Source organism: Thunnus albacares, chromosome 9, assembly GCF_914725855.1.
Source record: "Thunnus albacares chromosome 9, fThuAlb1.1, whole genome shotgun sequence".
Classification (NCBI taxonomy): domain Eukaryota; kingdom Metazoa; phylum Chordata; class Actinopteri; order Scombriformes; family Scombridae; genus Thunnus; species Thunnus albacares.
In genome coordinates, this window is record NC_058114.1 from 8352940 (window position 1) to 8376555 (window position 23616).

The following is a 23616-nucleotide window of genomic DNA, read 5'->3' on the forward strand; positions in this document are numbered from 1 at the left end:
TTTGTCATACAGCTCCCTCTGTGTCTCTGTATCAGTAACTACGCAGCCAACAGTCTTAATTAAACATCCTTCCCAAGAGAGAAATTTAAACAGTTTGTGCTCGGGCCCAGACTGTGTGAAAATGCTGTTATTGGTTTTTCCCTTGTCAAGTGTTATTCAATATTAGACTTGAAGTATCCTTGATTCAAAAGACTTAACAACAGTCTACTCAACATCGATTCTATGATGTGTTTACACTTATGTTTTAACAACCACCTACTGACAGCAAGCACAGTGACTTACCAGGGCAAGATTAAAACATTATCACTACATGTGACCCCGCGCTGCGGCCGACTGTCATCTCAGTCAGCATCAAGATGCAAAAGCTATTCTAGAAATTGTGTTTTGGGGCAGGGAGTGGGCGGCTACTTTGCCCAGGAGAGCCCCTCTGTGCGCAACGGTATCAGCTAATTCTTATGAATTCAAATAGACATGGTGTGCTCTCTCCCCGCTTCCCCTGCTGCATACTTTAACCTCATTTAGACTGGAATTGGGAGTAAACACTCCTCTGACAAATGTGAGCCCGTCTCATGACCTTCAGCACGTTTCATTCCCTCTCCGCCTCTCGCTCTGATCTTTTCATTCACTGTCGGCTCGCTAATTAGTCAGAAATGCCTCAAAATAATCTTGGAAGCAGCGGTTGAACAGCCAAGCACTAAGACCCTACAGAGACCCTGGCTCACACTATTGTCACAACACTGCTGCTCCTGCCCTCTGCACTCACATGCACGCGCATGCACACACACACACACACACACACATAATCCTACATTTTGTGTTTAATTTTCACATGACACAAGAACACCTCTGAATAAATTCATGGATGAACGGACAGAGACACCAAATATGTCTATTTTAATAGTGTGTATGTGTGTGTGTGTGCTTCTCTGCTTGCTCAACTAGCAAGAGCAAACCATTCCTAATCAGGACTGTGCCTGCAGATAGCCTGCTCAACACATGCACACACATGCATACAAACACACACGTGCACACAGTGGCTGTCATGTGTTAGTGTGTCAGCCAGTCTTGCGTAGCCAGAAAAACGTGACTAGATTGGGAGCAGATTCAGCATCCTAGTACATATCTGTGTGTTTGTATCTGTGTGTGTGTGTGTGTGTCTGCGTGTGTGTGTTTGTGTGTGTTTGTGTGTATGAGAGTAAAGCCAGGCATTAGTCACGCTTGGTGAGATATGAAAGAGCAGGGGATCCTCTGCCGTAAGGGACTTCTCACACACACACACGTGCCTTCGTCTCTCTCTCTCTCTTTGCCTTTTCATTCTCTATCTTTCACATCATGCTCTCTCTCATGCTTTATTGGCGTGAAATATAAAAGTACTAACAACAAATAACAGCTGATGACCGCATTTATTTAGTAACAATGATAGCGTGACAGTAACAAATACAAATGGCTCAATGATATGAAGTTAGCCGATCACAAAATCAATGGACACATTTATCAAAGGAATGACTTCTTTCTAATAGGATAATGAATGTTTTACTATACAGTTTGGACACACTTTGCACTATTGGCACATTTTCTTCCCCACCTACAGTATCATTCAATTTTTATGAACTACAATAAATTAATCTAAACATCTGTTTCACTCCACAACTCTCTGTTGGTAAATATTTAGTGCATGTTTTCTTTTTTTTTGTTCCATGACAACATCCTCCCTGAATGTGCTTGTTACTATAAGGTGATGTAATATGACCGAATAGTGGAGAGTTAGTGAGAAAATAAGGTCCCAGTGTACAACAGTTACACACGAACCACTTGAACAGGCTACTTGCAGTTTTCAGACTAAATTGCCCAAATTCAGATTTTTTTTCAAAACTCTATAAGAATTAAAGTTCATGATCAACAAAAAAGTAGTTTCTATGACTGGAAGTTTAAATTAAAAAAAAAAAAGCAACAGGAAATAAATTATTTAAAAGCAGATGTCCTGAAAAAGTAGAATAACACGGCTGATAAAATAAGACACTCAAATACTGAATTAAAGTTATTTAAAATGTCAAAATTGAAAGTTCTTCTTAATATTTTCATTAACTCTGAAATATGTATGAGGACCTGCAGATTCTCCTTAACTGACTCAAACATGGCCTCGCTCAGTGAAGTGTCTTCAGTAGAAATATACAGACCCAAGCAGAACCAGAGGAACAGATTCATCTATTTTGAATGTGTTGAAATGTCTGACCCAGTTAAGGTGTGTTTGATTTATCTTCTCAGGCAGTTAAAAAGCTTCAGAAATGGACACATTGCTTTGGCAACGTCAAATGAATATACTTTGCCCTCATGTATCCGTCTATGTGTTTATCTCTCTCTTCTTCTCGTAACTTATGTCAACATGTTATTTTAAACTTTACTTTTCTCGTTATTACTAGTGTGGAGTGAGTATTGTTGAGATATTATCAATTCTGATGCCTACACACTCATAGTAGCTTTTTATCACTTAACAGGGTATGTTAATGAATGCTGTTAGAGTTACACTATTATAATTATTACGGTAATTACAGTAATGTCTATGCAAAAACAATACTTCCTGCAGGGAAGCATTTATTAGGCAAACTACAAAAAGCAGTTGAAGCAAATCTTGACTTAGTCTCAGAGGTTAGCAGCTGACATAACTTGTTTAAAAAAAAAAACGGATATACACTTAGATAGGGATATTTTCTGCACTATTTTGTCACCACATATTCTAAAGGAGAGATACACGAAAAGATGCAGCCAAACATACGGTTCCAGGTGACAGTCGTAACCTCCATCGAGGTAAGCGCTGCCCCCGACTGTGTCATTGCTGACTAATGGAAACACAGTTAGTGCTATGCTGGCATCACAGAGTCCTGATCATGGCTGCTCTCAATACACACAAGCTGACAGACATCTGAAAAAGAACGGTGGTAGTTGACCAACAGGACCAAAAATCACATCTACAGACTGTACAGCAACATTCATGAGTACAAGAACACTGCTCTTACTGTGTCACACACTATTGTTGACCCCCGTCCTCTCTCTCTCTCTCTCTCTCTACAGCTCTAGTCTAGCAGGCTGACATGATGAGGTGATCTAATAGGACAGAAGTGAAGTCCGTACAGTTTATTAGGGCCTAACTGCTGAACTGCACAACAACATGCCTATGCATGCACACATATACACACACACACACGCAAACACAGTCAACTGGACCTACTGTACTTTCTTATATTACATGAATTAATCACAGAAAATTGAACGCTCTCCTCTCAATCTCAACCTCTTCTATTCAATTATTATTATTGGGGTGATTAAAATAACACTGCTAAACCGGTAAAAAATGAACTTTAAACATGATACTAGGATAATAAGTCATTTGTTTGCTAAAGCTGTACATATTGTCTTTTCATTTCCACGTGTCTCTCGCTCTCTTTCTCAAGCTCAGGTCAAGATTTCACCGTGGTATTTAGACAAGTTTATAGATCCATTTATGGAGCCATTTTTGGGTTAGCTGTGTATTTAATAACAATTCAAAGATACAGCACAGTGTACTAACAGTTCCTACACATCAAAGGCACATTTCCTTAAGCTCTTGGGTGGAACTTTAATATTTCATGTGTTGATTTTCCACTCAACAGTTTCAGAGTACTTTGCAAGATGATGATTGCCAATTTTAGCCTAAGCTCATTCACTTAGCATGGCCTGATGTTATGTAATTAGCGAGTGGGCATACTCATGGGGGTTATAGTTTTATCAATTTAATAATGGGGCAGAGATGGTGCGGTCTGCCAAAGAACTGTCAAGTGGCTTCATTCATAATGGAATGATGGTGAATTTGAGGCAGCTTCGATGGCTAGAATATGGATTTACAGGGGAGACAGATGTCCAGAGGATTCTTGTTTTTAATCAAACAAATTCATGAGTAATTTGCCGTGGAAATGTACCATATTAATTTAGACATACATCTATTCTCTACCTGCTTATCCAGTTCGGATCTGTGGGTGTGAGAGCCTTTTCCGGCATGCATAGGACAAGACACGGGATATCCTCCCACATCGCCACAGGGGGTAACGCAAAGCTTCCAATTCACCTAAACCTCCTTGTCTTTGGATAAAGGGAATAAAAGCTGAGCACTAACACAAACGCGGGGGAGAACATGCAAATTCCACACATAAAGGCCCAAACTGACTGAAGAGTTTGAGCCAAAGACCTTCTTAGCGACATTGCTACACTGTCCACTGCACCACTGTGCCTGTCATCGACAGCTAGCTTACATATAAAAGAAGTACATGGATAAAGGTACATGGTGAAATTATGTATGGGCTCAAAACCTTGATACTTTTTGGTGGCAAAAACTATCAAGTAATAAAAAATGACCTTGAATACCTGGTCAGTTCCATAGTCTTGTGTATTTACTCAAATAGTTAAATTATAATTTTGCTAATTTTAGACTTATTTTTATTTAGGCTCAGCTTTTGGGTTTTTGACTTTCGGTCAGGCAAAACAAGAAATTTGAAGAAGTCGACTTGGGCTCAGAGAACTTTTGATGGACATTTTTTGATATTTTGTGATATTTTAATAGACTAAACAATTAACAGTTATACAGAAAAATATACATAATAATATAAATATACAGACAAATAACTGACAGCTTAATCAATAATGAAAATAATCATTGGTTGTATCACTAACACCAAGCTCTCATTTGCTTATGATTATTACCAGTATGTTACACTTAATCCAGCGATCGTATACATATTTATACATATTTATAATTAACATTGTGTTGCATTATCTCTGTATTTAAGAAAATAGCAAAATGAGGCACATTTACAAAAGACATAAATAATTTTAAGTGGTGAGTCAGTGAATCCTCGGATACATTAGTTGTAAAAACAATGTGGAGATGTTGGTGATAAACTGGCTGTAGAGAGTTTGTGATATAAAATTAGACAGCAGAACACAAACCTGCTTTTCTCTCTCCCTGTCTCAACCGCTCAGCCACACACACACACACACACACACACACACACACACAGCTAGGACCCCTCTCTCTCTCTCTCTCTCTCTCCTGTCGGCTACTAACTCTCACCTTAGTTTACCTCAACCCAGAATTCCTTGACAAGCTTAGTCATTAGCTCTTTCTTTCTCTCTATCAGCATATATTGCCTTAGTCAGTCTCTCTCTCACTGTCCACTACTTTGCCTCCATCCCTTACATGTCATGCACACACACACACACTCACACACACACACACACACACACACACACACACACACACACAAACACACACACACACACACACACACAAACACACACACACACACACACACAAAGCCCTCTACCTACCTTGCATCCAAACATCAGAGATATGGTGTTGTTGGTGCATGCTACTTTGCAGTGGCACAACATGTGGCTAACGTTAGCTAGCTGGTCCCGCGCTGGGGGGGCATCCTAGCCTTCATATACACATTTCACATTCACACACATGCACACACTCACACACACACACACACATGCACATGCATGTGTCCTATCAACTGAGCTCCATCCTGTCCCACAATCCCCCACTCTGCCGGCCCCCCCTCTACCCCCGCCGCCCCCCCTGCCTGGCTACGGTCCTCAGCTGTGGCAGGCCAGCGTCCTCTCCCCCACGCTCTTCATCGCTCTCATCTTCATCATCATCATCCTCATCAGTGTAATCCTCATAGCTGGTCAGGATGCAGGGAGCAACATGGTCGCTGTCTGCCTGTGCGTCAGTGTATGTGTGTGTGTGTGTGTCAGAATATGTCAGCACGTGTGTGTGTTCAGTATGTTGTTGTTGTTAGCATGTGTGGTTCAGTCTGCCTGTGTTTGTGTGAATGAATGTGTGTGTGCATGTAAATGTGTGTATGTGTGTGTGTCAGTATGGATGTGGTCTCTCTTGTCCTCCTCTGCAGCAGCAGTCCCAGTCCTCTATCTCCTCTCTCTCTATCTGTGTGAGAGTGTGCCTCTCTCGTTCTATCGCTCCCCTTCTCTCTCTCTCTGTCTCTCTCTTGCTTCCTCTCTATCTGTGTGTCTCTCTCTCTCTCTCTCTCTCTCTCTCTCTCTCTCTCTCACTCTCCCTCGGTTCGCTCCACTGCCTCTCTTGGCCCGCCTCTCAACAGCAAGATCAATGAGAGAGCGAAAGAAAGAAAGAAAGAAAGAAAGAAAGAAAGAGAGAAAGAAAGAAGGAAAAGAGGAAAGAAAGAAAGAAGGAAAGGAGGAAAGAAAGAAAGAAAGAAAGAAAGAAAGAAGGAAAGAAAGAAAAGGAGGAGAGACCTGCGCACAGAGGTGGAGGGAGAATTAAAAAATGTGTCATCTCTCTAGTGTCCCCCTATTTCTACCTGCTGCAGTGATGTTCTGCCTTGTGTAGTCACACACATACACACGCACACATACACACACACACATACACACACACACACATACACACACATACACACACACACATACACAGTGAGGAGGAGGGGGTAAGTGTACTGTATTATACGGGCTAGTGAAGATTGAATTGACCAAATATAACATTGGCAGAGAGAGCGGGCTAGAGAGACATAAAGAGTGAATGAGTGAGGCAGAGACAATGTCATTGCATCACCAGTCACAAGCCATGATCTCCCAAACACACACACACACACACACACACACACACACACACACACACACATTACTAGGGTGACTTGTTCAATTGACATTTGAACACAGCTCTGTTGTTTTGCTGGCAGAAGCACTTTGGCACTGAGCCATTTAAACCACAGGTGACCAGGACTGAATAACTGACAAGAGGATCAGAGTGGGACAGAAACATTGTGTAAAAACAATTAACATTAGAATCAAACCACCGCAGGACAAAAGTTTTACATAATATGCACTCATCTTTAAATCGGAGCATCCCATTCCCTCACCTACACCTCACACCAAATGTGAGCACTCTGTGTAGCTGAACTCATAAATATGCTGAAAAAAAGTCAAAAAAGTCTTAGTATATATTAATATACACTGCATACTGCCAGCTACCGCCTTTGGTTGCATTTACTGTAAATATTAAGGTCAGTATCATTTACACACTTCTCTATAGTATCTGTGCTTATAATGATCTTCTTAAACAGATTGGGTATTGGCCATGATGTGACGGAGCCACATTAAATACAGTCTCACCATCAATGTCATTGTAAAATTCAGTCTTTCTGCTAAACTCAGTCATGGCGAGCCGCCAACTCAGTTTTAAGAGCTACAGCAGTCCTTGGCCTTACGTTACGTTACATAAAAATGATTTAAATAAACTCCACATAGAGATTCAGATTTTTAATTTGGGAAAAGAGGACAGTAGTAGCAGACCCAAACTCGTTATCAATGAATACCCTGAATTAGGATGTTGGAACCAGTATCAGGACAGAGACAGTTGGATCGGTGCATTTCTTCTTCTATAGTACAATAGCTTAATGAAAGCCTCATTCAGAGAGGTTATTATGTCTTACAATATCTACAATACATAAGACAACAAATACACATTACGTTTGCCACAGAAATCTCAAATGAGTAAATTTAGCACCGAAGCGGTCGCAGCTTATCACACAATAGGTAAATATCTGGACAATCATTTAAAACTTCATATAATGTAAAAAAAAAAGCAACTTACAATTATTTTCATGATAAATTAACCCGCCGACTATCTTCTCAAATAAATAACAAATTAGTTTATGAAATGTCACAAAATACTGAAAAATTACCATCACAACATCCTCAACACAAGGAGATGTTTTCAAATCACTAGTTTTGTCTGACCAACACCCCAAAACCCAAAGGGATCCAGTTTCTCATCACAAAAAAGCAACAGATTCTCAACATTAAGACATTTTTCCACGAAAAACAACTTAAACTATCAATCGAAATCAAAATAGTTGGAAACTCCAAAGAAGTGTAATTTGAAATAGGCATTGAAAAAGATAACATTATCTGTACTGCACAAATATTTGGACCTTGTTGAGTTGCATGCTCACTGGAGAGGAGAGGAGAGGAGAGGAGAGGAGAGGAGAGGAGAGGAGAGGAGAGGAGAGGAGAGGAGGATAGAGGAGATGGGAGATAAAGGGCAGAAGTCAAACAAGCCAAAGCGCACTTTTCAGCCAGGGCTCTTAATGATGACAGCTGGGCCATCTGGACCATCACACACGCGGTCACACAGACCTAAACACACACAGTAGTCTCTCTGTGGCTGTCTCTGTGTTCTCACCTTGAGTTGAAAACAAACAACGCAGCATGAGAGAGAAGAAGACACAGAGAGGGAAACAGTGTGAGAAAGGACAGGATGAAGCAAGTGAAACTAGCAGAGGGTGATTTAGAGGTCACTGACAGGGAAAGATATTGAAAGATGGCAATGTGGGCAAATGGAGAGATAAGCTGTGAAGTAAAGTAATTTTCTAAATTCACTGATAAAGCAATCAATCCACAATCCAAGATTGTGTCTTAAGTTACATTAAAGTTGATAATCAGTAATGAGAAATTAGTTCTAGAGGGTTTTCCAACTGTACACAGATAAACGATGCACGTATTCAAGCCTGGAGGAGCCAATTAAGTCTAGAAGATGATGCAGGTAGACAACTCAGATAAATAATGCAATGACATGAAAGGTTATTCTGAGCACAGCAGGAACTTAATCTTCAAAAACATTTCTTATGTAGAATATACATACTTGCACATGTGCAACTTTGTACGTATTCTGTATAAAGCATTAATAATTCATTCATAATTGAATGAATTAACCATGTTGCAAAGCTTTGTTGTTCTTTATTTAGACATGAAAAAAGAGTTTCATGAAGCAAACAATGTGTTTTGCATCCAACTCATTCAGGCTCACATTCACAAGTTATTTTTAGCAATATGTGATATTTTATAATATCTTTTTGGATGTACTTTTGATTTTTATATAATTGGTAATCTGAGATCCTCTTTGGTGTTTTTTTGTAGTTTGCTTGTTTTTCAGTGACTGATTTTTGGCACTCAACGCTTTGCTTTGAAATGCACTGATCATCACCAGAGATCGCTTCCTCAAATATTGAGGCCAAGTACCCGAATTCATGTTCTATTTCTTCCAAACAAACACTTACTGTGTGCCAGAGTTGAGAATAACAAATGCATACAGGTTGAATCAGCACTGTGTGACATCATCTGATGACTGACGATAGATCAAGGGACATTTTTATGAAAAATGTTCTGCATTAGTGGTTTCTGAAATGTTTTCTTCTTGTATTTCAAACAGACAACTTAACCTGAAGTCCTCCAGAATAAACCAGGGAGTTATTTTTATGTTTCAAAGAGTCAGCTTTTGGTCATGTGCCCGTCTCTGCTTGTGTGATAAGCTAGCTGTCCTAAGACCAGCTATATGAGTGCCTCTGTGTTTGACAAGTAACAGATGGAGATCCTGCTGATGTGTGTGCATGAACATATACACACACACACACACACAAATACATTCATACATCTGGGATAGCCACAGGCGTTCTGGCTCATACGGTATAGCTCATAAAACATAATGTGAGTGTAAAGATAGCATCAAATGTTACATTACCAACATGACACACTGAACTACTGAAAGAAAAAGAAGATGAAAGAAAGAGCAAAAGAACAGAAGGAAGAAAGAATGAGGAAAGGAAGAAAGGAGGGAAAGAAAAAAAGAAAAAGGGAGAGCGACAGAGAGAGGGAGAGGATGCTACCTCATGTGCCTAGAAGGCATGCACTACATGTTAACATTAGTAGGTCAGCCAGCACAGAAATAACTACACTGTGTGTATATATATGTGTGTGTGTGTGTGTGTGCGCGTGCTCGCGGTAACCTCATACACTCCCTACTATCCAATCGTGGTGGATTCTCCATTCTACACAGTAACTAATCAGAAAAGACTCCATACATCAACATTTCAAATATGGTCACATGATCTGCTTTTACCAGCTGTGAGTTCATTTTCCACATGAGTGAACTTTCCTCTAAATATATCTCTTCCAATCCCTCTAAAATCCTGTGCGAGGACACACAGACTCCTGAATAAACCTCACAGCTGCAAATATCACGTTTGCAGCAGAAAAGTCTGAGGTTTTTCCCATGATTGAATTCTTTAATGAATATTTTACAAAAAAAAATAAGTCCAATGTCATTTGTCTGTGTAGTTAAATAGCAAAAGGTAAGGTGTGAAGTATCTGCAGAACAATTCAAGCACTCAACATGTTGGAGTGTTTGTCTTATGTACATACAGTGCCACTATGTGGCAAAACACAGACACAGCAGCACCTGGGCAATATTCTCTAAATATTCATTTTATCTCAATCATGTTTGATATAAACTTTAAAAAGTTTTAAAGTTTGAAGTAATATAATAGTTATATATAATATAGTAGTTATAAAAGTTTTTTGCTGACACTGAGAGAGAAAATTTAAGGATATGTGGGGGCTTAGCATCTTATTATATACAGAGCTCAAGGAGGTCTGTATGTGCTGAAATGTTAACATACACAGCATAACAATGTAACAAGGCAGTAAAACATAGCTTAAGCTTGCAAGGCAGCTGGATTCGTGAGATCATGCAAGGATCCATCTTGTCAGGCTTCAAGTTATGCGCTTGTGTCCGAATCACCAGCGGTTCGGGCCAATCAGCGTGCTATGAGGATTCTTGTGTGATCTTGTGATCTCGTGATCTTGTGAATCCAGCTGCCTCACAAGGTAAGACAGTAAGAGACGGAGATTGACAGATGGTTCATCCAATCACCTGCCAAGTATTTTTTTGAAAGTGCCTGCCCTTTTCCAAACAGTTTCCAAGGACGACTTCTCAGATGGTTCCGTGTAACAAACCATCTGGCGCACCAGGTTAATATATAGCATCCTCTCTCTGGATCTGGAGGAAGATGTAATATGGGTTTAAACATGCATGAGTATAAAATACTAAGTATTTATTACTTCACTCATTTTTGTGAAAACATCATTACTCGATCACGTGAAAAATAACAAGAGTAGGGATATAGGCCTTATGTGAATATTTTTATGGACTAAGTGTGAGAACAATGCGAACAAAGCCAAATATTGAGGACAAATATTGTCTTCGAGGAGACGGTTCTCCTAGTGTCAGTCTCAACAAATCATAATTTTTATTGCAACTGTTGCATGTATACTAATGGTAGAACTACAAACCAGCACAAGAGGGACAAAGGTAACATTTTGAATCTTTTTGACTCACAATACACATGTAGAACGGCCTTGATCCACTATCTAAACCATCCTGACAGTCAAGGATCAAGGGTTCACACAGTCAGGACGATTACTCTTAAAGATGTTTAATTTCCTCCCTCCTGAAATACCAATGTGAAGACTGAACTGAACCAAACTGAACTCATTTGACTGCCTTTTTGTTTGTGTGTGTGTGTGTGTGTGTGTGTGGGTGTGTGTGGTTGTGTGTGTGTGTGTGTGTGTGGGTGTGTGTGCGGGTGTGTGTGTGTGGGTATCTCAACAGAGATTAGTCATCTTCTTAATGGGATTAGCTGCTCTGGCTGTACTCAGGCATGACATTGGCTGAACAATTTAATGTTAGCTAATAGCTAGCTAGCCTGCTAGATATCTGACTGCAGTTCCTGTGAAAACTGAGACAATACATCTGCTAACAGCAGTTATAGAAAAACATAATTAGACAACTTAGATGACTTCAACTCTACCCCCTTGCTTTCTGAACACGAATAACAGCCTTCAGCCACAAACTACTTGTTCATAAGGCTTAAAAAGTATTGGCATCATGCTTGTGCTCCTTTCCAGACTGGGTTATTTTTTCAGAGCCAAGCACTGCTCAGTCCTCGCCTACAGAGTTGACCCTGGTAACCAACCAGCCAAGTTGGGCTGATTGTGGCTGAGGTCTGATGTGAGCTGAATGTCAGCTGGCAACACCCCAGATTTGGCTTGGTTTTGGGGATTTGGACTTGGATGGATTTGAGCAGCTACTGTCACAGCACTCTAGCAGTTTCAAAGTGATTTTTAAAATGACTACTACTTCACTGTGAAGTCAAGTTTCCACATCATACTTGTGTTGTTGCATACTGCACTATGATTGGTTCCAAACTAGCTGTGATGTCACAAATCATACTCATAGCTAGTCTTAACCTCAGGACCAAGTGTCCTTGAGTCTGCATTAGTTTGCTTCAGAAAAGGCTTCTTATGTGTTCACAGGTTGGAGAAACCCTTTGGTTTGGGGGTGATGCGGTGAGGTAACATGCTTCCCAGGTGTAGCCTATTTATTGATCTTTTCTACCAACAACTGACTACATGTTATTCCCTTATTCCCCTAACCTAAAGGTTCAGTGCTCTAAAAACATTTATACACCTTGGGTTTTCCAATATGATTGTCAACATATCATATGGCCAACTGTTTACTTGTTGGAAAGAGAAATGTCTAGAATTGGTTTGAAATGTATATACTCAGGCTTAGACTGGTTGTCATAACCCCACTACTCCTCCACAGTCATGCAGTAATTTGGTTACCACTCTAGCTACAATTTTAAGCTACTGACAAAAATAAAGTCTTAAAATAAAAAGCTATAGCAATGGTTTGAGAGCAACATTTGCCTGAGTTGTATCTGGTTCTATCATGTGCCTTTGTTGAACACAGGTTCATATTTTCCAATATGCCAGTGTCAAGGTGAATGAGTAAAGAAGGTGTTCTTATGTAATTCAGTCCAGTTAAGTGTTAAACAGTCATCAGCCTGTTAAGTTTGGGACAGAAGCAGCTGGGTAGCATGGCCACTACAGGGAATGGAGCATTAGTGAGCAGCTCTCATTAATGTTAAAGCCGTAACCTCATTAATGTTAAAACCATAACCTCTGGCCCTGGACTAATTCCTCTTAATTACTCAGCTCCTCTTGGTCGACAGCCAGCCTTTGTGATTCCTAGCACCTCCGATACAGTTCCACGGAACCATAAAGGCTTGGTGATTGGATTTTGGAAGGAAGTGACACAAATCTTGTTCCAAGTTGATTTTGGAGAACGCTTAGGCGTCAAAAGGATGTGTGTTGATGCCAATAACATATAGGGGCAAACTTATACTACAACTAAGACAGGCTTTGGAAACAGGTTGACACTGATACTAAATACTGTGCGAGAATGGATAAGAAGTTTGATGTAATGTGTTGAGCTTTTTTTGTTGCTTTATGTACAGTATGTACATACAATATAGGTACTATGTAAAAACAAACAATGTCTGTTTGACTAAATGGACCGGTGTGTAGGATTTAGTGACATCTAGCAGTGTTAGTTGCAAATCACAACCAACTGAATACACCTCTCTCTACCCCTCCCTTTTCAAGCGTGTAGGAGAATCTACGGTGGCCACGAAAGTCGTGAAAAAAGCAAAAGGCCCTCTCTAGAGCCAGTGCTTAGTTTGTCTGTTCTGGGCTTCTGTAGAAACATGATGGTACAACATGACGGGCTCTGTGGAGGAGGACCAGCTCCCTGTGTACATATAAGGGGCTCATTCTAAGGTAACAAAAACACAACAATTCTTATTTTCATAGGATTATATACTAATTAAAACATAATTAAGAATATCATATTCCATTTCTGCCAAGTCTATTCCACTAGATTCCACTAAATTCTACACACTGCACCTCTAAAACAAACTTTAAAACACCCCAAATCTTGAATGCAAAAATACAAGGCTAACAAAAAAATGTACTAAAATGCATACGGTTTCACATATAACACACGTTACACAAGTAATGGTCTGTGGGTCATTCATTACTTACTCATTCATTAAGTTGACTTAACCTCTGTTGCCCTTGCTACTCTCTACACTAATTACAATACAAGACTCAGAACATTTTTCTGAGTGAACCACACATAAAACAATAGTATATAAAATAAGTAAAGATACATTACATTGATTGAGGACACAGAGTTGCGATGGTCCATCTTCACATGTAGCCCTTGTGCTGGCCCAGTAGGTGTCAGCCCTACTACAGGCAGGGCTATCCAAACATCTACAGACTTGCTCCAATTCTTTACAACACGTGTGGATCCTACAGAGCCGAGAGGACGTTAAACCTTTTGAAGAGGGTCTCGTCAAGTGAGCTAACTTGTGACAGCCGTTCTACATCGCAGAGTTAGTCCTACTGCAGATGCATAGCCCTAGGCTCAATAGTCCTACGGCTGCTTGGAAAGTTCTCCTCCTCCTCGCCTCCTCTCATGCCCTCTCCGTTGATTAATTTGTCAGCCGTGACCCCTCCTCACAGTTACATCACAATGCCAGCTGGGCAGTTGCACAGATGGATGGATCGGTGGAATGATGTTGCTGTGCGTTCTCAGGCAAAAGCGAGAAAAATAACTCACCAAAGCTCGGTATGCCAGGAACTTAAATGCTCATGCACTCGTTTACAGACTTGCGCTGTCTCTTTCCCTCGGTCTTTGTGTGTCTCTCTCATTTTTTTTCTCTCTTTCCTTGTCTTTGTCCATCCTAAAATAGCTCCACCTCTGTAAAGTCTATTAGCAGCCTAAGGTAAGCCTCTTAGGAGAGACTCTTGCTCTCTTGGAGCACGGGAGGCCAGTGACACTCACTAAGTCCACACAACAATCACAGACTGATAAAACCAGGGTGGGATTTAAGACTGGATATATTAGAGAGGAAAGGAGGATTGGGAAAGATAGAGAGGAGAGTATTGATAGAAAGTGAAATCCACATTCATCATGTTTGACAAAAATCTCCTCAAGCATAAATACAAATATTGTACATTTGGTAGATGTTTGAGGACTGATACACATTGCTTTGAGGATTTAATGAAGAAAAGATGTCCCTTTCAACAAAAGGGATTCTGACAGTAGTGCACACATTGCTGCAGACATCACTTTGTCTCTATTACACGCCCCAAATTGCTTTATTTCCCATCCATGAGTACTATACTGTACTCTTACCATATACTTTACTATACTGTAATCTTCAATTTTGACATTTATATTGTGATTATATGTGCTGGCAAACTGTTTGATTGGCCTGCACTTTCTAATTTGATCCATTTCTGACTGGATGACCGGATGTCCAGTTATTCAGTAAAACTAGTCTTGTCTATGTTATTCTGTTATCCAAAAAGACAGGTTTTGAGACAGAGATCGGAAAAAGAAATTAATCAAGCTGGATGAGAGATGATGTACTGATACATTCTCCAGCGGTAATCTAGCAGCCTTGAGCTCAAGGAACACCCTCTGTTTTTAATCCATTATCTTAATGAGATAAATGAGATTAACCAGATGAATGTGAGATGGAATCCCTGCAGTCTGCCTGTATATTTGCCAACAGACTGCAGACTTAAGCGTGTGAGTGTGTGTCATTCATTTAACACTTTCATTCACCACTTAAAACCTTAGGCTAAAACTTCAGGTCTTATCTTTATCTTAATCTTTATGAATTCAGAGAAGAGCTTATAGCTTTACAATGGTTATTAATGCCAGTGAGGATTTGATTGTCTGTCCAATTCCAAACTTAGAATTGTGTTTGCAGTACAACAGAAGGTCATGCTCCTAACAGCTAATTCCTTCTAAGCAAGCTCATGACTGGCTGCAAGACAGTATATAAGACGGCAGGGTGACCTACTGGTTAAGTGTTCATCCTTCAAGACAAAAGGGTTCAAATCAGGGCTTAATCAAGAACCAACTAATCTGAGTAGACAAGTCAAAGACTGACTTAGAGTAACAAGTGTCTGGAGTCAAAACGAGATCAAGGCTGAATCACAGGATCAGACTGCAACAAACTGAGCCTTCTCCCATGAACAAGCCTAAACTTGGATTTAACCAACATGCATTCAGTGTTTTTTATTCTGTTAACTATCATAAAACATCAAGAATCTCAGGAAGATATACTAGAATTAATCATACAGGATCAGGTGGTTTAGTCTAGTCTAATATGGAAGAACAAAGTCTGTGACAAAGAGGAGAGGAGAAGAGAACATAAACCAAGTTCTAATGACTTACAACAATATTCAACCAGTTTTCTCTCTCAAATATCTCAAAATATTCACAAATATTTCCCTGAGGTGGTGTTACTCTTTGTAGCATTTGCACTTCAACATAAAAGATAACATAAGGATAACAGTTCAGTACTGCTGCTTTTAAATAGGCCATGTGCTTTTTCATGTGTGTGTGCATGCACATATAGTATGTGCATAGTATATGTGTTTAATCTTGCCAGCCTAGTTTTTAGCCAAGTATTTCGTCCTGCCTTGAGACAGTCGGCTAGCTAGTCAGCCAGTGAATCAGTCACATACACAACTGGCCAGCCAGTCAGATAGCTTGTCTTCTGAAGTGTGTGTCCTATCAACCCAATTTCCTGTCTCTCCGGGTGTCACATGTTGTCAGACCAACAGCTGAGCAACAGCTCGGCAGTCCCATTAGAGTCACTTCACTAGAGCACAGTCTGTTCCTTTATATCATCTTATAGCTGTTCATTCGCAAATTACAGCAAGCCATCCATACAGTAAGCAAATCTGTCTCCAATTTCACATGGCTAATTGTGAGCAGGTGCACTTAGTTGCCCTTCATTTACTAAGTCTGCAATTTATCATACAATGCTTCATCTGGATGTGTTAAGTGGAATCCCCCCAAGGACTGCAGGTCTCAGTTATTTTCCCTTAAAATAATGCTCTCTGTGTGACAGGTTAAAAAAAACATCATGTTAGGACATCTGGAACATTCAAAGCTTACCACATATGTCACAGACAAAACTCCAACATAACATTAAAGGAATTACCTCTACTTCTCTACTCTAATCTGCTTTCTTCCTGTGTCTCACCTTGGTAGTGAGGATACAGATGCAGTCCATCCTCAACAGTCCAACAGGCAAACTTTCACCAAAACATCTCCCAGCTGCAACTTTCCCATTCCACCACCATTTAGCCGCTTGTTGCTGTCGGTGACATCCTTCTGCTGTCTGTCCATCTCTGTCTCCTCCTTCTCATCCTTTTCTTTCATTCCTCAATCTCTCTCTCCTCCCTTTCTCATGTCCTCTCCACCTGTCCTTCCATCAGAGCAGCCAGAGAGGACTTCTCCGCTGAAATAGAGGCTGACTCGGAAACATGGCAGCTGTCCCGGTATACCTCCACCCGCCCTCTTGTTTTCCAGCTGCTGTCTTCGTTTTATGGCAGCTGGTAGCCACATTTTGACCTCAAAAAGTGCATAGCACAGAATATGTATCCGCACACATGCAGAACGCACTCAGCTCACAAAAAAACGGACAGCCAAACATGCAGAGACAGGTGCAGATATGCATACACATGGATGCACAGGCAAATACTCAAACAGACAGACCAGTATACACAGACATAAGCACACACACACACAAATACATATACTACACACAGACACACCACTCTGCTGTTTTATCAGGTCAGTGTCTGTTTGGCAGGAGAGGGGGGGTTAGACTGAGTGAACAGTAACAGCAGTATAGCAGTGGATGCTCTACTTTCAACTTTGACTGTGGAAGTTAGAGCTCCATAGTTAGAGCCTGAAGCTTTACACAGAGATGGGATTTCACTCACTGAGGATGTCAGGCTTTTTTAGGGTTTGCACAACATCACTACAGGTGATGTGGGATTTAAAATATTACAATACACTGTACTATCCGTACCATACCAGACCATACATACTTCTGCATTTCATACAGTGAAGAATGCAGAGAAATAGGAAAGTTAGAAAAATCACATACCTGCATTATATTGAAATGTGTTCCTAATATTATGCCCACACCATACATACATGAGGGGGGCAAAATAGTAAGCACACTTTTTTACTTTTAATGCACTCCAGTACACCACCACCACCCATTACAGCCTCAATAATAAACAAAGAGAAGTATCACTTTTCTGACAATGTCAACAAAAACTGAAAATGTATAAGCTTCGTATTTATGGCCGAGCTATTGTATTGAATTGCATTAGATTGCACTGGTATTCCTAATTAAGTGCTTGATGAGCGTATCTCTCAAACTCAAAACTGCTGCATAACACAAACTCACACATAGAGACATCATTTTAAGTTTGATTCTGTTCTTGTGCTACTCTACTTCTGTCCAGCTCCACCCTCCCCTGGCCCCGCACTCATTGTTGGTTCTCTCCTGATGCTCTTTGTTGCCAACAGAAAGTTGTCTATCTCTCTGCAATGAGTCGCGCTAATGAACATTATTATTTCTCAAGACTGAATTTCTCTTACAGCCACTTGTAAGACTATTAAAGCTGTTCATGAAACTATTCAAAGATGGAGGATTAACAATACAACATGCAAAATGTTTTTTTGTAAATTGTATTTCAATTAATTTTAACTTTGGTCACCTAACACGAGTGGAGAAAATCCCTATAATATCATTACAAATACAAATGAATAAAAATTGATATTCCATATTGGAAAGATAAACTGTCCACCCCAGTTTTAAATTACTACTGGATTAAGGCAAGGAAAACTACACAAAAGCATTCAAATTATATTTCAACAAAATCAACAAGACAAAACCGGTTGTATGAGCCCACCCCTAAGCTCACTCCGCTGACTCCTCTTGACAATAAAATGTTACCAAACTGAATTGATTCTTCTTGTCATATTATGTAATGCAATATAAGCCAATGTTCAAACAGCCAGCCTGCATAAACGATCTGTCCATCTAATTCTGCTATCTGCAGCCACCAGCAGCCCTCCAAAAACAGACAGGTTGTCACTAGTAAAAACATATTTGCCCTATATCACATCCATTTCCATGTAAGAGCGGTGATATGTTAGACATAAAGAAACAAATCCAGGATGATTCTAGAAGAAAACCTCTAATTCAAACCACAATTTTGAGTCATACGTCTATGAAATATTATCTCATATTCAGTAGGTGATTTAAGAAGGGGTGAGGGGGATGCTATCCTCCTTGTTAGTAAAATGACCAAAATGCCTCCCCCTTGTTAACCTGTCATCCCCCCTCTCCATCCCCTAGTAGCAGAGAGAATGCAGGGGCAGAGGGGATGTTTAGTTGAATATGTTAGTCTAGTCTGCCTGACTCATTGATCCTTTATCTGACTGAGGTTTGTGCAAGTTAGCCCCAACCATGGCTCTGAAATATCAGCAGCCTAACTGTGCTGTGTATTGATAAATTCACGGTGCTGTCCGTGGTGCTGAAGTAGCAGACGGATTTGGAATTGCGCCTTTTTCTCTCAGTCCCGCCCTTCTGTCAGTTTTGTCTCAGATCTATAATATTCTCTGCACTATTTACTATAAATACTATTCTATACGACATTGTAGCCTATATACTCTACTCCTATATAGAGTTGTGTCACCTTCATGATCAAAGAGACAAGTAGCAACGTGTAGTCGTGGAAGAGTGAGAGAATCAGAGAGGCAAACAGCTGCCTGTGATACTCCTATAATATTTCTCTAATATTTTTTATGATCATTTAGTGCTGCTGAAGCCACCTCTGTGACAAAATATTTTAGGGAAGTCATGACTACAGATATAGTTTTTACTATAGATGTTTGGTGTAACCTGGGACTGGAGCAGGTAATGTGACTGGGGACAGTTACATAAATCGAGGTTATGTTTATGCCATCAAAACTACAGTATGTTTTTGAAAAATAAGCATGATCAAAATGATTTCCACATCCAGTGAAAGAATAGAGCAGTTCTATGAAATCAAAATTGTAATCGCAATTATGTTATCAAGAATTAGGCTACGTCTATATGATAATCCTGCAGTCCTAATATAAAATAGCCATACAGAGGCAGGTTCAGGCGGATGTGGGTCCCTCTTACTCTTTCGTGTAGAGGAGCACAACAGCAGATGGGGGAAAGAGAAAGTGCGGCAGCAGCATGCAGAGGCTGGGTCAGAAATTAACAGAGCTTGAAGCAAAAGTGCCCTTGAATGCTCATAAACTTTTTTTTTTTTGGCAATTCTCACTTGTTATTTTTCAAATAAAACATATATTTGTGCTGCAAATTGAGTGTTTATTTGACAATATAATGTAATAATTATATATTATTTCAGAGTTTAGTAAATGCCCCTAAAAATAATATAGGCTAGCAAAATATAGGCTACCCTCTGAAAAAAAGTAACATGCACAAGTAATCCCTCCTCCCCCCTCCACCCTCCTTCCTCTTCCTTCGTGTGTGGATAGAGGGGAAAGGGAGGAAGAGAGAGGAGGCAGTAGGAGCAGTCAGAGAGGACATACATTTGTTAAGTTCACCTTTGAGTTGACACAGAATCCACTGGTATTGTTCACACAAAAGGGTTGCAGAAAATAAGCAATTTCATTGAAGTTCATGTCATTACTTTTGTAGAGAATCAACAGAGGCAGATAGTGGCAGGAGCAGGGCAACAAGGTGGAGGAGAGAGAGCAGGTAGTTCAACAGCCAGAAAGGCCAGAAAGAGATGATAAATCAGGAAGTTCAAGCAGGCCGGATTCTGAAAAGGATCAGGAAGAAATGCCAGAATGCTGGACAAAAAAGCAAGCAAAGGAGAAGAAGGAGCTATATCCATGGCTTGTATATTCTGCAAAAAGATGTATGCTGCTGGACCAGAGATGGGTGGAAAACACAAGCATGTTGCAGAGGAGTGGATCAAGGTAAAGGTGGTTGCATCAGGGATAACAAAAAGTGAACAGCAACAGTCTCTCCATAAGAAAATACATTGCCACAGAACCTCAGACTTTCACGAGGCAGCTGAGAAAACAGTGGAAAGGGCGAAAGAGAAAACAGTGGAAACCCTGACTGCTGAGATGATGAGGGATCAGTTTCTGACCACTGACTGGGTGTTTAGAACTGTTTATAAAATTGCAAAATCCAGACAGCCATACACTGACCTAGAAACAGACACAGGCATCCAAGTCCTGAATGGATTGGACATGGGAAGGACTTTACATTCAGAAAAATCTTGTGCAAATATTAGCCAGTACATAGCAACAGAAATGAGAAAGTCAGTATTTGCAAGTGTTCTAGAAAGCAATTCAAAGATTACCATTCTGGTTGATGAGTCAACCAACATCAGCCAAAAATCAGTATTAATAATCTATGTCAGAGCATGTGTAGGCAACAGCAAAGAGCCACCGACATTCTTTATGGATATTGTAGAGCTCCCTGTCCCAGTCATGCTTGGAAGCAAGGCAGGTGTGGTGAACAGAGTGGTTAACCAGTTTCCGGCATTTTCATCTGGCACTGTATGAACCACCGCTTGAAGTTGAGGGTAGGAGAGGCTGTTGAGGAGGCTGCAGGTCTCAATAAATTTCATTCTTTCTTTCATAACTGTACAGCCTCTATCATGCTTCTACTAAAATCCGAAAAGAGTTGACTGCATGTTATGAGACACTTTCAATGCAGTGTCAAAACATGGGGCGAATTTTGAGCAGAAGATGGATAACTTCCAGCTACAGAACTGTGACAGCTGTCTGGCAATAGTACCCTGTCCTATAAAAGCACTTTTCATAAGCAGTTGTGGACCCAAACCAAAGCTCTACAGAAAGGGTCATTCTTCGTGTTTTATGCCATCGGCTCTATAGTCCAACCTTTGTGCTCAACTTAGGACTCATGTTTGATGCCTTGTAAGAACTGTCTGATTTCTCCCTCTCTCTGCAAGACAGAAGTATGACACTTCAAAGTGTAGATACATCACTCAGTCAACAGATTCGAGTACTGAAATTCATAGCCTTCTCGCTGGGTTTCAAGACACAGGAGGCACAGCAGGCAGTGGGGATAAATATCTTCAAAACAGTTTCACTAGAACAAACAAATGTGAGACATGACAGTGCAATTAACCAGGGGTTGTTTTTAATACCCTGGCTGGAAGTCTTGAGCAAAGAATGGGGTGTCTACCAGTCAAGCTGCATGACAGAGATAAATATCAGCAGTTCCTCACCAATATCAAAACCCTGCAGCCTTCTAATTGGCCAGAGGAGTGCAGGGTGGGATATGCTGAAGCAGAAGTGCTGGAGCACTGCATTTTCTTAACACTTGAGAGTTCGAGAGGCACAGAGAGGCATGAGGGAATACATTGAAACAGTCAAAGCCAGTGTTGAGAAAAGTAGGGCTCCAAAGGAGCTAAAGCCTCTGTTAAAAGCAGTCAACACATTTGTCGTCTCCACTGCAGAATGCGAACATGGCTTCAGCCAAATTAATATTATAAGTGGAATGAGGGCCACCCTGGAACTCAAAAGATTATCAGCTTTGATTTTCATTAAATGTGTTGGTCCTCCTGTGAAACGTTTTTCCCCAAGACATTATGTGAAGTCTTGGCTTCAGAAAAACAACGTCTTGGCTAGAAACCTCCAGGCAAGAGCACGTGAAAACAAACAGCAAAAGTACAACTATGAGCTAATATGGAGTCTGTTATGAGCAGCTAAATGATAGTAGTGATAGTGAGGATTGGAGTCAGAATCTTGTACTATGCTCATATAACGTTTTTCACAGAGAACTCAAACTTGTTCTTTATTCATAGATTCCACTCCCTTTGCTGGTTATTTCATTGGTGCAAATATTTCATGTTTATTTACAGCAATGTCCTTTAGGAGGTGTACATGGGTGTGTAGGTAAGTGGTGTGGGGGCAGGGGGTGCTCCCATCGGGCCATCCCCCCTGTTAAAACATAACAAATCACCTACTGCTTAGATGACAACAATTCTTCTGTACAAGACAGTGTTATGCAAATGACAAATCACAAACTGTGCACAGGCAGGGGGAAAAAAACAAAACATGGTGTAAAAGAGTGAAAAAACCACGGGAGCTAAAACAAAATTTGAGTAAAACCATACAGAATCGAGAAAATCTAGTCAAAAATGCTGAGGAGGAGAAAAAACATTTATTAAATCCTAGCTCTAATAAAAGAAAAAAAATATTTGTACAAAAGATTTTAGTTATTGTTGTAACACCACTGGCAAACACTATATATTTATATAAAACCTGATATTATAACAATGAAAAACTTGAATATGATGAGGTTATCAAGACCACGAAATGTACTTTGAACTTTCGTCCACCTGATCTCATAAACATCAACAATGTGAGCCTTATACAGTGGATCAGCATACCTGACAAGCTCTCCTAGGCTCTTGGAAATGACACACAAACACATACACAAAATAGTTCCTCCAAGACCACCAGCATCTCTCTCAGAATCTTTGTTTTATCCAGCCCTACTGTAACCTCAAGGTTGCCACCCAACAACTGAGACCAGCCACCTTCAGACAATGCCCCTGTCTGACTGCTATCAACTGCTATTAACTGTTGAGAGATTTCCAGCAGGTTTCCTCAGGCATTAATATAAAACAACCAGAGATGTCTTACCTTGTTGGGGGTCAATGGGCTTGTAGCTGGCCTGGGGCTGGCTGGACCATGAGTAGGGCTAGCAGAGGTGACCTTTATTGGCCCAGGGCTGGTTGGACTAGGAACAGAGATCAGGGAGAGAGGTTGTCTGGAGGTGAACTCTGAAAACTGTCAGTTATTATTGTGTCATCTACACCTGAATTCAGTGGACCCCCCCAAAAAAACCTGCAGTGTTGTTTTATTTAACAATACCTCACCAAACCAATGTGATATACATACATTTCCATTAAACAAACCAT

General features: G+C 40.4%; 1 protein-coding gene across 4 annotated transcripts in view; it reads right to left on the reverse strand.

The window, feature by feature from the left end:
* Positions 1-23616, reverse strand: part of LOC122989199 (disks large homolog 1-like) — a 118049-nt gene that overhangs the window by 88752 nt on the left and 5681 nt on the right. For 3 of the 4 annotated variants that reach the window (XM_044361912.1, XM_044361908.1, XM_044361909.1), the window contains exon 4: positions 23339-23435. In XM_044361912.1, the coding sequence (XP_044217847.1) occupies positions 23339-23435 (97 nt within the window). Of the gene's footprint in view, positions 1-5358; positions 5553-23338; positions 23436-23616 lie in introns of those variants that run through there. The other variant, XM_044361910.1, reaches the window with a different exon arrangement.